The sequence below is a fragment of the Mus caroli genome, unplaced genomic scaffold (assembly GCF_978045245.1).
Source record: "Mus caroli unplaced genomic scaffold, Mus_caroli_1 scaffold_6, whole genome shotgun sequence".
Lineage (NCBI taxonomy): Eukaryota > Metazoa > Chordata > Mammalia > Rodentia > Muridae > Mus > Mus caroli.
The window spans coordinates 145567309-145584156 of record NW_028227261.1 but is presented as its reverse complement, the minus strand read 5'-3'; the positions used below and the strand labels follow the sequence as shown (position 1 = coordinate 145584156).

The window sequence follows — 16848 nt, the reverse complement described above, 5'->3', positions numbered from 1 at the left end:
GGCAAATGTATGGAGGAAGACTGAGTCATGGTAGCAGATTTACTTATGTCTTCATACTACCCAATGCTCCTACCAACCTGAGGAGCAGAGGCTGCGGCTGGATGCTGCATTTGTGTCTTGTCTCCATCCTTTCTGTTTTGCAAACATTTCTCTTTGTCTGTCCTCTTCAGAAATGAGGCTTTTATCAAGAAGATCTTGCAGCCTATATAAAATTAAGTTTATTGTTTTTGATAATTTCTATTATCTTCAATGAAATTTATATGCATAAATACCTACACAAATTGCTGAGTAGAATTAGAAGACTGTATATCATATATATTTTCAGACTCTTGAAGTACATTTTGAAGTGGATCTGTAGGAAGATTATACTTTGTCACTTAATGTCTTAGGATATGGGATACTGTATGGATTTAAATGTTTTTGTCCTAAACCATACATCATTGCTCCTTTATCTTTCTTTCTTTCTCTGTTTCTCTGTCTTTCTTCTTTTAGCATGTCTTTGGTGCTTTATTAAATTATGCATTGCGTTTTAGTGGTAAGCTGACTTTTAAAATGTTTGTTGGATCTTCAGCATTTTATTTTTATTATGAAATAGCTATGCATGAAACACATTTGTTGTGATTTTTTTCAAGTGATAATTTACATGCACAATTCTTGAGATTAAAAATATTTTATGCATTCAAATTTGTTGATCTCTTTCCTGTGATTTCTTTTATTATTCTGCTTACAAAATGTTTCATATCCAGAGATCACTATAGTATACATCTTGTACTTGCTTGTTAAATGTTTTAATTTTCATTGATGTATTTAACTTACCTGTTTTTATTTTGACAAGATAGAGCCTTAATTTGATCCTTTTCCAACAGCCCATTTTCTGAATGTCATGTCATTTGTTAATAAAAATAATTATTTTTCCATAGGCATATGGTGCTTTACCATTTGTTTGAAATTTGAAATAATCTGCCCAAAAGAGCCTGCTTTAAATGTGGAGAGTGGTGGTTTCCAGTACTTTTTGTCCTAGTTATTAAAAGATTACAACAATCCTTAGACTGTATTGCCGGAATGGGTGAGTCCAACCTGCGGAGGCATTTAGGACCCAGGGGAAAGCCAGGCTTGGTACGGAAGGACAGAGTCTCTGGCGCACACGCCTCCTACCCAAATCACAGCCCCATGCAGCCCGGGCTCTCATTCACAGCTTTCTAGAGAAATCTGAGCTCCAACTGCCAGGATAGGGGATCTCACCCACCCAGTTCAGCCGCGAGGACACCTGCAGAAACACATTCTCAAAGCAAGCCTGGGCGGCGGTGTGAAGGTATTTGTTGCCTTTTTCTTCCTTCTGTGTTCGCAGAGCCTCCCCGCCCGTCCCCGCTCTAGCGGTGCCATGGCTGCGGCGTTTCAGCACTTCGGCGCGTGGACAGCTCCCATCTGCAATCCCACTGCACTCCATCCCTTCTGCACCCCACTCTTCACCGCCTCTGCGGTCCATCCTCTTGCCACGCCACACAGCCTGCGCTCCCCAGCCATCAGCACCCCATCTCCACCATCGCCGTCATCATCTCCACCAGCACCGGCGCGGTAACTACAGTCCACACAACTGTGTCTTGTCACTTAGACAAAGCCTGAGGTCAGCAAGATAGAGAGGGAAGAGCTCAAGTTCTCAGGCATAGAAGGGAAAGTTCAGGTGGAGAGACCCCCTGAAAACAAAGAGAGACGCCTGCTCGAGAGAAAGGGGAAGTGGAGGCAGCAGGAAGAGACCCCAGCAAAGGGACAGATGGGGACTTGCCAGACACCAGCAGTTAGCCAGATGCCTTTCAGCAGATTAGAGACTGTTTAGTTCAGGAAATTAACATGGCCTGAGGCATAGTATGATTCCAGGAAGAAATGTTAGCTCAGTCCTGATATTCTGGTTTTCCAATGGAGAGTCACCAGGAAGCAGGGTGGGGGATGATGGGTGACTCACAGCACCCACATGGCTGTTTTTCTTCCTAAGCATTTACCATAGAAACTCTGAAATTAAGTTTTTATTGAACTGTTTTTATAAAATGAGAACCCTAAAGGTTAACTCTGTGGCCAAAATGAAAAATAAAATGACGGTCGTAAGAACCTAACAAATAAGGCTTCCACTAGGAAATTCTATTTGCTCTAACATCTCCTTTTCTTGTCTACTTAGTTCAATTACCCAATCTTAAACCTCTCCTAGAAGGAGAACAGATATACCCCTTGCCCAAATGGCCAAAGTGGTAATGATATTCAGAGCAGATGGCCTGGCTTTGTTCATTACTAGTCAAGGACTGGCTCAGATTTGGAAGGCGAGATTTTTGTGTGCTTTCTCAGTAATCAGGCGATAACACCATTTTCCTATAAATAGTAAAGGGTAATAGAGTGCAGAAATTGAAAAGGCATTTTATGTAACCGTGGTTTGCCTGGCTCTGCTTTGCAGTGCTATCCTTTTCTATCAAAGCTGATGGGGAGTTGGAACATCTTTCAAATAGCCCATTAATTTGGACCTGATGGTCCGGGCCTAGGTCACAGCGCCTATTTGATTTAACCAGGATCGTTTGCTTTATAAGAGCTAACAAAGTACAGCAAACAAGTGCTTTCACCTGTCATAAAGAAGTGTCTGGAAAGGGACTCTTTGAATTGATTTTACCGAACTGCAAAGTATTGTAGTTTCTTTTGCTGCTGTTTTTGTTTTGTATTTTTTTTTATTGTTTTTGTCAACATAAAATTGGAATCTTAATTTCAATGTGTGGTATCTAAGTAGAAATGTTGTTAGGTCATTGGTCACAAGAATATTTAAACTAAAGCATAGAAAGCCCCACTCAACAGTACCCTGGTGTATTTAATCTGTCTCTTGGAGAAGGGACACTGAAGCTAGTTTTGTTCTTGCTTCTCTTTAGAGGCACCACCCAAAAGAATAGAGACTCACAAACAGATATGTTCTGGAAGAAGCTTTGTGCAAAATTTTATGCTCAATAAGCTTTATGGATGAGGACTAGTCATGTCATGACAAAAGTTTGTGTATAGTTACTAATTATATGAACTTAGGCTCAGTTCTATTTCTCTCTAAATTTTATTCACTTTTTAAGCTTAAAGCATGAAAATATTTGGCAAAGCCTATGCATTTAGTCACATAGCTACTGTCCTTAGACTGATAATATGCACAACAACCAGGGACTCTCAAGACTCTGGGAAAGATTTAAAAAAAAAAAAGTCCCTTATCTGTGTGCAAACAATGGTCCAGACCAGGAGGTTGGAAAATGTGTACGTGTGGCCAATTTGAGCTGCTTCACCAGAAACACAGGCCCTGAATGCAAAGCATCCAAAGATGCTGTCTTCCTGTACTTAATGCAATTTCCTGAGGCTGGTGAGATTTCAAAGCAGGGCTGCTTCAGGGGGATTCACAGGCACCTGTCTCAGAAGCAATGCTTCTTTTCCCTATCTGAAATATGCCAAGCTTATTAATTTTTATAGCGTGCTACTGTTGTGGCTTTCACACATTTCTTAGCTAGGTCTGTTTATTTTTCATATTGATAATAACAAAACTTTCTAATTTAAAAATGTATTTAAAGGCAAAAAGAAAGATTTTTTCCCCATGCCTAGTGCCCTTTTTGTGGATGTGTTTATGGAAGGGTACAGAATTTTAGAATCTGAGTGTATAGCTGAGAGGTCCATTTCCTAGAGAATGAAGTCTTGTACTCTGAGAACTGGTTATGTCGGCCTACATATTTGGGCTTGCTACTAGAAACACCCTGTTATCTGAGAATCTGCCCCTGACTTCACAGACTCTGTTGCTGCTGAACCACCCTTCATAAACGGACTCTGGCTGGCTTTGATCTTCTCTCTCTTGTGACACTGTGACTCAGGCAGAGGAGGTGACACACAGCACAGAGATAAAAAGCATGGCAATTGTACAAATATATTAACTCAGAGAACCCCCCCAGGGTCATGGAGATAGCTGGTCCTCCATTCTTACACCCTTCCCCAAACAGTCATTGTTTAGATAATTATCACTCATCCAGATTTCCCGGGAAGGAAGCTTTAAGAGAGGGCCCACAGTGTGAATGACCACAAGTCTGTGACCCTCATTTGCCCAAGTGCTGTGTCTCTTTAGAGAAAGCTGGACTCAATTTCCAATCCAAGTTTTTCTTGGCTTAAAGGAAGTTTCACCTGACCAGCTGGTCAGACACTGCCCTATAAAAAACCTTTATGCATTCAGATATAAGTTCATTATTCCCCCACCTTCTCTTAGTTTTCCCCATCAGGTCACCCTGTGTTGTTTATTTTCTATAGACTTGCTCTATGTCAGGACAAATGGAAAATGCCCTTTTGTGGTAGGCTAATTTCCCAGGTGCTTTTGTTCGGCTTGACTTCTGTTAGAGGAAGAATGTTTCAGGGTGAGGTATTCTGTGTCCTGGGCACTAACAGCTGAATCTCTGATTCTTAGATATCATTCAGATAACTGGCTATCCCTTGCCTATTTCTGTTTCTTAAAATAGCATTGCCTCAATTCAGACTCTATTATTGCTCAAACACTATTACATAAACGTCCATACCTTTATATGTGTCACATGCATAGGTTCCTTGATGTTCTGAATTTTACAGATTTGGAAGAAACAGGAACAAAGCAGTGGGGCATGGGAGAATGGAGGGGCTCAAGTTACAGGCTTTATAGGCAAACTTCTCAAAATGGGGTCAGCTGACATTTTCCCACACTTCCTTTTTTCATTGTCTTTATTTCTCCCCTTTATTTCCCTCCTTCCTTCCCTCTTCCTCTTTCCCTCCCCATCATTCTTCTTTTTCCCCACTTTTGCCTTTCATTGTCTCTTTAGCCCATCCTTTCTTTCTTCCTCTGTTCCTTATTTTTAGGTGCTATATAGTATGCAAGCACACGTGGATGTAATTTATAGGGTGATACAGTAAGCTGCCATGAAAGCCATTGCCCATGTGAACACATATGCTAGTGACATGTTTATTTTTCTATTACTGTGGTACTGATGTCCACAGACATTGTGAAATTTGCTTTGGGACAGGTCATTTATCCCAGCAATTTGAGGTCATTGCTTCTCAGGTCTGATTTTATTGTTCATTCAGTGAGTCAGGGGTACATCTCAGTAGTCTTGTGTTCCCAATAACCTATGACCTTATGAGATTGCTACTGATTAATGGGCTACCTTTGGTGAAATTCTTGATTGATACATAAAATTTACACATATTTGTTGGACACAGGGTGATCTTTCAATGAATGTGTATAATGTGCAGTGACCGAATCAGGTTAATTGTCAATTCCTTGCATTAAGAACCTTCCTACTTTTCTGCTGTTGTTAAGATTTTGTTTAATTTGACTTAATTTGTTAAGTCATTGTAAGCTGTAGTTGACCCACAGTGCTCTGGAATAATGGAGCTTGTTACTCAAGTCCAGTGATGTTCTGGTACTTGTCTCAACTCTCCATTCTTCCTTCCCTTTGCAGCCTCTACTCCTATTCTCTTCTGCCAAATCAATGTGTTTTGTCTCTTATATGTGAGGGAAACCATATTTAGTTTTTCTGTGTCTGGCTTATTTCACTTAACATGGTGAATGGACCTCCCTTGAAAAATGAAGGACTACAGTTATCCTCTTATTTAAATTTTGTACAGCCAGGTGTAATTAGTAATGACCTTTAACTGCAATGAAAGGCAAACCATTCTAACTTCTGAGGCAGTTCCAAGGTCAGTTGAGGGAAAAGAAGTCTGAGTTCTTCTTTCCTCTCATGCAACTCTGGAGCAACTTTCTCCATTCCACGTTTGCCTGGTGGGTTTCTTCATTCTGATCCTTGCTGGGCCCATTGTTGTCCCAACTACATTCATAAGAAGAGTCCCGGTTACTTAGATGTCCTGGAAAAGCCAAGTAAATTACCCCAAATTGGGGTAATTTAATCCCAATTTGGGGAGCCTCATTGCTCATCCACCTCTATATTATTTTTCTCAAACCATGGAGTCTATTTGGGGAAGCATCTTTTTCCTTTGAGACAAAGTAGTTAGGCATTTCCACCTCCTCTCTTCCTCTCCCAGAGATATGCCTACCAAACACAGCTGATCCACTTTGGCTATGGACTGCCAACTGCTTGGGGCTTCTTCATATGGTGATGGAGCAATATCCTAGGATGACATTTCAGTCTAATTTTTAACATGCATGTAACCCTCTCCCCTGTGCACCATTTTCCCCAAGCTTAGAAAGTGAAAAGCACCCTAGTAAAACCCTTGTCCCACCCTAAGCAGTGTGGAGGCAGGAGGAAGAGCTTCTGTCCTCTAGCTTGCCTAGCCTCCTCTTGCCTGGTCAGACAAAACCATCAAAAATGACAAAAGAGTGTTTTAGAACTCAGGAGTCAACAGTTTGCCAAATTGCTCCAATGTACCTGAGGCCTAGTCTATTTTCATTTTGATCAGAAATCTATTTTGGGTAAGAAGTTCTCAGTGTCTCTATGTTGATGGAACTCCTTCCAGTTTCCTTTTAACCTTTCTCCAGAACAGGAGCAAATGGAAGCACATGACTGTGTTTGGTTGCTATTTTAAAAGGATCCAAGGGAGTCTACACAATGAATATTTATGGGGAAGGAGTAAGCCCTGGGTTAGGGCTGAGGTAGAGGTGATGGAATGCTGACAGTGAGCCAGGACTAAATTCTGATCACGCTACACTTTCTGATGATTAAAGGTCTCCACTCTGTCCTTCCAAACTCTTCCCAACCCTGGTATGGAGAATTCCTATCTGAAAGTAGGCAAAATTTGATGAAAGTCAGTGCACACAGCAACATAGGCAAACTCAGGGCTTTGGTCCCTTGGTCTGCATAAAGGAAGAAGTCCCACAAACCATACCAACCCTCCTGACAACCCAACAACTGCAAAGAACCATTTCGAGCACTGACACACTCTGAACGTGTAACTAACAACCCTGAGCTTGAAGTGTGGGTCCCACTAACAATAAGAGAACATGGTAGCGTTCTGGAGAGATCTCAGTTAGAATTGTCCAGAGGAAGAGGCTTTGGTCAGTGTGATTGTAAGCATCGGTCTAGATGGTCCAGTATCATCTACATTGACTTCACTTGGTATAAAAATTTCTTGCACTGAATGTGGTAATGCATATAATGTGAACAATCAAGAAGCTGAGGCAGGAGGATTGTGAACCCGAGGCCATATGGGCTACATAGTAAAACCCCTTCAAAAAAACCCAGAAAATTAACAATAAACCACTAAAAGATAAAACTATCAAAGCAAACAAATTAAAAATCTCTTTGGCATCCCTTGGTGAATATATGTGCAATTTACATAATTGGAATGGAGTTTTAAACAAAATAGTTTTAAATGTTCTTTTGTCCTAGTGGATGAAGTAGTGGATTAGACTTTAATAGATAGGGTTCATAAAGATTCACTTTTTCCTTTCTTTTGTAAAAGAAGAAATCTCACAAAATAAACATGATTTTCTCATTTCATATTTATAGTAATAGGCATGTGAAATTCTACTTATCACTAAGAACACACAGAAGTCACACTAATCTGGTTTTATTTTTTAGTAATTTGTGTCCACATGTCTTAAAGAATATTAAAGTTGTGTGTGTTCTGTTGTTACTGTTTTTTTAGATAGGGTCAAATTTTGTATCCCAAGTTGGCCTCAGATTCATAATCCTTCTGCTTCAGTCTCCTGAATCTTGTGATTACAAGTTTAGTCACTATGCCTGGTGAGGTTTTGTAAACATTATCTGTCTGATCATGATAATGTTCCCTTCTCTCTCCCCACTTCATGCCTGATGTGTGAGTGATTGAGTGAGTGAGTGAGGGTGTGAGTAAATGTGAGTGTGTGTGTATGGATGAGTGTGTAAGTGTGAGTATGTGAGTGTGTGTGAGCAATTAAATGTGAGTGAATGTGTGAATGAGTGAGTATGTAAATGTGTGGGTAAGTTTGTGATTGTGAGAGTGAGTGAACTAGGTGAGTTTTTGATGAGTGCGTAAGTGTGTGAGTGAGAAAACATGAGTGTGTGTGCATGAGTGTGTGCATGAGTGTGTGTGGCATGAGTGTGTGTGTGTGTGTGTGTGTGTGTGTGTATGTGTGTGTGTGTGAATGAGTGTTTGTTAGGATGCAGCTACCAAGAATGTGTTGTTAAAGATGGCAACACCTCAGAGTTAATGGACAGCCATGAATAAAACATGGATGGGTCATTTGTAGTATGAAGGCTTGTTATATGTATATGTGTATATGTGTATACATCCACATTTTGGTCTAAGCTCTCAGTCTCTCCTTTCACCTAATAATTAATAACTTGACTTTAGAGATTGGCTGGAAATTAGATAATGTTATGTTAAGGCCCTTGGCACATAACAAGCAGTCACAAGTATTTGTCTTTTCTCATGCCGCCACTAGCTCATTATTTGACTTTAAGCCCGCCTGGAAGCTACTGTGCATCTCAACATCTTTTATTTATTGAGAGACAACATAATTATGATATTAACAAGAATACCACAGTTAATGGCAAATAGACTCTTTTCATTTCATAAGCATCTTCAGTTGTCTCATTCCACAAGACTTTACCTTGGTGTTTCCTAGGAAATTATCTTTCTTTGGCACACTGAAGGACCTTTGTAACAAAGGAAATGTAACTGATGTAAAATGCTTTGAACAGTTATATATTTTTAGAGGGGACTTTGCTATGATTGTTCTGACCTCTTCCAGGCATTAATATGGGTTTCTGAAGATGATAACAAAATTCATGGGAATAATTGGTGATAAAGGACCTGAAATAAGTTAGACTTGAAAATCTCTGCTTCACTAAGAGGCTTATTATTATTATTATTATTATTATAGATAAAAATATGCTATGCATTTATAAGCCACTTCCTTAAGAATGAATTGTGGATGAGCAAATAAGTACATAGATTTATTTTTGTCTTACTTGAGATGAAATGCTTGTCTGGAATTTAAACTCCTAGCAGTAGAGACTTCCTTTTCTCCTCATTTATACAAAAATAATACAACCCAAATTTATAGCTTATTAGAAAATTTTGTGGATTATAGGCACAAGCATTCTAGCTTGGCATCCCAAGAGATATTCCTCTTTCAGAGTACAAACTCACGAAAAACCCTGTAAGCACCGGGGAGAGCTGCTTTCTGCACCTCCCTTTCTGCTTGGTGAGCAGACCTCACTGTTGATGCCACACTTGGCCTTCTTTGAGGTATGGTAAAGAGTGAGTCTTTCCAAGACAATGGCAGGGTCTTTGATCTGTTATATTGGCAAAGGAAAATATTAAAGAGAAGAACAAATTATTAGTGATAGCTGGAAAGGCACAGCCAACTGAATCCTAAATAGCTTCAGCCATTTCCCAATGTTAAAAAGAGAATAGAGAGGGTAGGTATCTATCTGTAAGGTACAGCACTGTTTAAGGCTGTCTAAGACCACCCAGAGGTAGATTTGGGCTCACAGAAGGGTTAGTATGAAAGAGATATGAGGGACAGAGAGTGGGGGGTCTAGAGCATTGAGAGGAATGTCAATCAGATGCTAAATAGCAAATCCTTAAACCTCTGCTACACAACAGAGTCGAATCCACACATGAATGAAGAACATAGCCCAGAGAGGTTATTTGGATTATCTTCCCATTCCTACCTCTTGGCAAGACATTTAATTTCTTCACATCTCAGATTCTACTCATTTGGTCTAGTCTTTCTAAAGTGTATTATAGTATATAAAGAGAATATGTGTGTGTCTGGGACATAATAAGTACAGCAATAATAAATAATGAATTATAGATATTATTATTGTGAATACTGTCAGGAAAGTAAACCACTCTCACTTATGAGTAGGACATCAAGTCCAATGTAACCTGTTCATAATTCAGAAAAGCCGAGTGAAAACACAAGTCTGTGGTTGACTGAAAATGCCACATTGTGATTAAACATTCTTCATACAGCTTTTCCTGTGCCTTAACTAGCATTGATTGGTGTTATTTAAATAGCAGTTGGTTCAGGATTCCAGTATGAAGAATTTACCTTTAATGACATATATATATATATATATATATATATATATATATATATATATATATGTATGTATGTGTATATATATATATATATATATATGTATGTATGTGTATATATATATATAAAATATTAAGCATGAAATCCAGTGACCCTGGCTGGACTGTTCTCACCAGAAGCCTCTACTGCATGCTGAGCACAGAATAAAGATGTAGATTGGAGCAAATTTATTTCAGATATTATAGATTGGAGGCATAGCTATGTATGGAGGCAGGGCATGAAATATGCGACCTCAATTCTCCCCTTGAACCCACAGTAATTTATCTGGGAAACATTGTTGAGTTCCTTGGACTGTGAGGTAAGTAACTTGCTCCAAAGCAGCTTTAAATCTTCTTCAGGGAACAAGCTGTTGCTATGCGTTGTGCTCCTAGTGCTGTGTTCCTTGGCTTGGAACTGTGAGCATTACCCAGAATGCTTCAGTGAGACTAGGATCTGAAATACAGTGTCCTAGAGGAAATTCTCTAGGGGCAGGAAGTGGGATTCTTTATAGATAAGGGAGGGAATTAAAGGTGAACTGCAAGGCTTTAAGAAAAATTAGCCTGAGCGGGGCGTGGTGGCACACGCCTTTAATCCTAGCACTTGGGAGGCAGAGGCAGGCAGATTTTTGAGTTCGAGGCCCGCCAGGGCTACACAGAGAAACCCTGTCTCAAAAATAAAAAACAAAACCCCCAAACAAACAAACACCCAAAACAAAACAAAACAAAAACAAACAAAAAACCTAACCTGCCCAAGATATGGGAGAACCACTGACTTATTAAAAAATGGCATTTTGACTGCTATTTTTATTGATGCCTTTATAACTGGTAGCACCTGCTGCATCATGTATACTGTCCTAGGCACTGAGAAATGTCAGAGGTCACAATGAACTTCGTTGCTCACAGAGCATATACTGAGGATTCACAGATCAATAACAGACACCCTCCTTTTGTAGGAGATTCTGAATAAAAGGGAGAAGGAAGATGCTAATAAGACATGGTATGGTTAAATGTGTGTGTATCATCTGATTTCTGATTTCAGAAGGTTGAGGAGGGTTTCCTGGGGTGAGTGACTTTCAGAATGAGTCTGAAGAATGGGGAGTTGGAAGCTAATAATGGATGTTAATCACAGTGCAATATGAGTTTATTTCAGTTGTAATACAGAGTAATGGGAATGTAGAAAATAAATTGGCAACAAAGGCCATGGTAGAAAGCCTGTTTCCAGTCTAAACACTGGAGTGGGTGATGGTCTCAGTTATGCCAACAACCGTGGATCTGAAAAGATGGGAAGATTTGAGAGCTAATAAAAATGTGACTGCCCAGTAGTGGATGGAGAAAGAGAGGGTATAATAAGAGATGTCTCTCAGATTTCCAAATGTGAACTTTCATGGAAGTTGTTGTCATTCACTAAGAGATGAAACTGGAGGATCAAATTGAGGATGGGGAACTATGATAGTTCAGTTTGAACATACTATCTTTGTTATACTATCTTTGTATCTGTAGGTTATTTGCAGGAAGATGCTCTGTGGGCAACTGAATAAGGAGCCTGGAGATCAGAAGAAGGCTAGGGACTGGAGTTATTTGCATGCAGGTAGACAGATCATGGGGCAGCATCCTGAAAATTTTGGTATTGGGCTTGCACAGAGGGAGAAGAATGAGCAGGGGAAAGCAAGAAGCAGGGGGCAGGGATGGCCAGGGCCTGTGGACAGAGAAAGGAATGAGGGAAGGAGAAGATGGTCTAAGGAGGAAAAGGTCGGTGTCCAATACTGATGGATGTCACCTAAAATGGAAACTGAAAACTGACTTTTGGATGTAGCAACATGAGTGCCATTCAATACTGTCTAGACAGCTTGGTATCCTTCCAGTTTGTTTGTTCCAACATCATCATTGTTATTATCTATCTTAGCCAGGGTTACTATTGCTGATACTATTGATGAAACACAATGGACAAAAGCAACTTGGGGAAGAAAGGAGAACCACAGTCCATTGAGGGAAACCAAGGCAGGAACTCAAAGAAGGTGTGAACTCAAAGAACGTGTGAACCTGGAGGCAGGAACTGATGTAGAGGCCATGGAAGGGTGCTACTTACTAGATTTCTCCTCATGCTTTGCTCAGTGTGTTTTCTTACAGCACCCAGGACTATCAGCCTAGGTGTGGCACCACCCAAAATGAGCTAGGCCTCCTGCGTCAATTATTAAGGAAATTCCGTATAGACTTGCCTATGGCTTGAGCTTATGAAAGGAGTTTCTCACTTGATGCTCCTCCTTTCAGATGACTGTTGCTTGTGTCATTAGTGCCTATGTTTCTATAACAATGATACATCCATCTTTGGTATGTTGGTGAGAAGATGTTGATCAGGATATCTAGGAGAATGGTGAATGTAGAGATATCTTGGATCAAGTATACAAAGAAAGATTCAAAGAATACAGGTGATTTTCTTCTTTTGTTTATCATTTACAAGGAGAAATGAGATGATAATCAAAACTCTTTTATTTTCCTGTGTAAAACAGTATCTGAGGACAATAGAAAATTTATAGAAAATGGACAGATTTAGAAGTCCATATGGGTGAGGTAGAGAGCAGATTGAGAGCCTGGGGTGCCTGGGGTTTCTTAGCAGGAGAAGAAGAAGTCAAAACAACAAGTTCCACATGAGCCTGCAAACCTTTCTCATGGCTTAAAATGTCCTTCCTGAAGGTCAAGCTTCCAGCCCTGAACTTGTCTGGCATAACCTAGCCTGTGGAAATACGCTTTCTACTAATTAGGCACCTTAGGGTTAGGTTAGGGTGACCTTTAGTAGTCTCAAGCTGCGAAGGGCTGCCTTTAAAAAATGTGAGAGACAGATTTATGTCTGGGATACTTGTGTGAGAAATGAGGCTAATGGGAACCCATCAATTGTATAGCAGCCATAACATCTCTGTTGTATTTAGGCCCATGAACAGCCACATAAGCATGCTTTAGCATCATCAACAACAAAACCATTCATTAATAAAATATCACTCTATCGCTAATCTGACTACAGACCATTATCTTAAGGAGTCACTCACTGTAACTAAAAATTTTGTGAATGTATTTCAAATATTTGTATATTAACTATTCAAGTTGTTAATAATATGGCCAAATGTCCTATCTAAGGATTATATGTGCTTAGTTACAAGGTATATGCTCATCAGACCCACACTTCAGTGAACTCTTCTATCTAGACTTCAGTGAATTTGTCTGGATATTCTCCACTTCATCTCTCTCTCTCTTGTTTCTCCTGTGTGCATCTGTTTTTCAGTAAGCAATGGCTTCGGTTTCCCTCCTCTTTTGGATGGCCACCACCACATAGGGCCTGAATGTCCTGCTGTTCTCCAAGGACAGAAAGAAGACCCTGTTGTACCTGTCTGTTTGGGGAGCAGTCTTGTAGCAGAGCCATCGAATGGGCCACGGATTCAGCACACTTCCATGTGAATGGGACCAGTTTCTGTTCTTCCCACACCTCAGAGCTTAAGCACTTGGGAAGGAGATTTGGCCAAGATGACGCATTTGCAGGCTGGGCTCAGTCCAGACACTATAGAAAAAGCTCGTCTGGAACTGAATGAAAACCCAGATATTTTACATCAGGACATTCAACAAGTCAGAGACATGATCATCACCAGACCAGACATTGGGTTTTTACGTACAGATGATGCCTTCATTCTGCGATTTCTTCGAGCCAGGAAGTTTCACCAAGCCGATGCCTTCAGACTCCTGGCCCAGTACTTTCAGTACCGCCAGCTAAACCTGGACATGTTCAAAAACTTTAAGGCAGATGATCCTGGGATTAAGAGGGCTTTGATCGATGGATTCCCCGGAGTGCTGGAAAATCGTGACCACTATGGCAGGAAGATTCTCTTGCTGTTTGCTGCCAATTGGGATCAGAGTAGGTAAATGTAGATAGCGTCTTTACTTGGCTTTGCTTTGACATAGCATCATCAGTGCATGCTGGGGTTGTATTGCTTCATAGGTCAAAATTCATTCCACATGCCCTCAAGGAGGTTTTAGGACCTTGATGTAATGTCACCCAAAAGCAAAACGACAAGAGGACCATAGCCTCTGAGTTGCCCTGGACTTTAGAAGTAGGCATTTCACTCATCAAATTGGGTCAATTATTTTAATAAATCCCAAGTTGATGTCCCAATCTGTTCTCTTTGACATTATCTCCTTAAGCAGCAACAGCACAAAACCCAGCTTCTTTAGATTGCTTTCCATACAAAATAGTCTTGTGGATGCTCTCTGTAACTTTAATATCCTCCTCTTCTGTATGGCAGATTTTTCACACAAATGAACTCCCTCAATAAATGTCCTTTTTAGAGCCCCAGACTCTACATACCCATATATCTGTCTTCATCTCTCTACCTAGTCCCTCATGCCAAAATATGGGATCATCTTTGGCATTGGTCCCATTATCTGACTTCTTCCCAAATTCCACCCACCTCCACCTTTTCCTTTAAAAATCATTCCCAGTATCTTCACTTCACTGCCCCCATCGCTATCGATCAAGTTTTCGTCCACATTGTTTTGTGAAAACAATTATAACAGAAATGTAAGATCACACTGCTCATCAGATAACCTTTTTTGGTGCTTACCACATTTTCTTTTATTTTCCATTTTTAAAATTTTCATTAGGTATTTTCTTCATTTACATTTCAAATGCTATCCCAAAAGTCCCCCATATCCTACCCACCCACTCCCCTACCCACCCACTCCCACTTCTTGGCCCTGGCGTTCCCCTGTACTGAGGCATATAAAGTTTGCAAGACCAAGGGTCCTCTCTTCCCAATAATGGCTGACTAGGCCAACTTCTGCTACATATGCAGCTAGAGACACTAGCTCTGGGGGTACTGGTTAGTTCATATTGTTGTTCCAGCTATGGGGTTGCAGACCCCTTTAGCTCCTTGGGTACTTTCTCTAGCTCCTCCATTGGGGGCCCTGTGTTCCATCCAATAGCTGACTGTGAGCATCAACTTCTGTGTTTGCCAAGCACTGGCATAGCCTCACAAGAGACAGCTATATCAGCTGTATTTCAGCAAAATCTTGCGGCGTATGCAATGGTGTCAGCGTTTGCTCACCACATTTTCTACTGGGTATTTGTATGATCTCATCTAGCCACCTAATACTTTAGAATTATAAAGGTTACTGCCATTTCCCATACTTCATATTTGATGGCACAAGAATATGAGAAGGTACAGATCTGGATTCACTGTCACATAGCTAGTGAAGCCAGAATGGAAGTTGTGTCCTGGTTATGTGACTTGAGAGCCAGTTGTCATAGCCCAGCTATGCAATGTCACTGTGTGTCATGAGATCAGGGAAGATGGTGCTTTTTGCATGTTTATCTCTTTGCTGGGTAGCACAACTATCAATGTTGATTGGGAAAAATGAAAGGAGCCACTTGCTAGAACGCCCACTGTGGCTGGGACTTTCACAACAATATCATGGATAAAAATTTTATGTTCATAGGAAGACACAGGCTTAATGGGAAAATATACCAAAACCTTACCAATGCCATTTAAAAGAACTTCTGGTCTGCCTTTCTGTTGCCTCATGCCACTGTTTTTTCTAAGAATATCAGAAGTCCAAGGAGGTTTCACGATCATTGGCCATTTCCTGGTTGATAAATCAAGGCAGGGCCATCTGGCTCTGGAAAGTACACAAATGTCTCCACACAATCAGCCTAGACTTGAGTCAGATCTGTACCTGAACCGATAATAGCGATGTGGAATAGAAATCATGTTTATCAAGTTCACATTGCAGTTCATGGTGAGCCTTGCCTTACATTGCTCCACTGATGAGAATGATGGATGGATTTTTGCATCCATCCATCCATCCATCCATCCATCCATCCACCCATCCATCATTTAATCAACAAGCATGTAGAGGTGTGAGTTTGAGTCACTTAAGACCATGATGAGAACATGAGGTCTTCATTAGTGAAGACCCATGTGCAGGTCATGGTCCAATAGATGGTGCAGTACATAAAAGGCTAGATGCTACCCTCTACTGAACAATTACTCCTGAGACACAGGGGACATAGACACAGTGTCTAAATTGAAGGGAACAGTCCGACTTCCAAGAATGGTACACTCACATTTTGGCTCTGGAGCCAGACGGTTTGGATGGTTCTGGAGAACAGCCCTGTTGATGTCATTGTGCTGAATTGCCAGTGTTCTAAGGCTTCCATCTGCTGGGACGGACTGTGTGCTGAGCACCACTGTGCGCTGAGCACCACTGAGCCGTGCTGTTCATATAAAGAAGTGAACCAGAGTACGATGTTTGATTTCGTTTTAAGATTTGGTCTGTATATATCCCCAAATATGCCATGAAGAAATAAGAGGTAACAAATCTCTGAGGAAATAATGAAAATGTTTATAATTATAATAACCTTGGACAAGTTACTTTCTTCTCTGTTCCTTGAATTCCTCATGTGTAAAATAAGATTCTAATTCTAATGACTCATGAGTGAGAAGCCCATTCAGCCTCATCCGATGGATGAGAAGGGATTCTCAGATTCACTTTATAGGCTCCCCATTTGCTCCATTTAAAAAAATAATCTCTCTCCTCTCCTCTTTCTCATAGTCCCATGACCTAATTTTCACTTACTATACAATTTTATCTAAACCATTTTGCTTCTGACCAAGTGATATTGATAAATCTATCCACTTGACATTAAATCAGATGCAAACAAACCAGTTTGAACATGAATGTGACCATCCCACTTGTGGTTATATGCCCTCAGACAAGCAGCCTCCTTCAGACCAATTCCTGTCCTGCGAGGCAGAGGATAAAAGCAAT

General features: G+C 40.5%; 1 protein-coding gene across 1 annotated transcript in view; it reads left to right on the top strand.

Annotated features, from left to right (window-relative positions):
• Positions 1-1166: 1166 nt before the first annotated feature.
• Clvs1 (clavesin 1) overlaps positions 1167-16848 on the top strand; it is a 190330-nt gene continuing 174648 nt past the window's right edge. The window contains exons 1-2 of the mRNA XM_021161296.3: positions 1167-1312; positions 13313-13940. Of these exons, the coding sequence (XP_021016955.1) occupies positions 13486-13940 (455 nt within the window). The 5' untranslated portion in view covers positions 1167-1312; positions 13313-13485. The remainder of the gene's footprint in view (positions 1313-13312; positions 13941-16848) is intronic.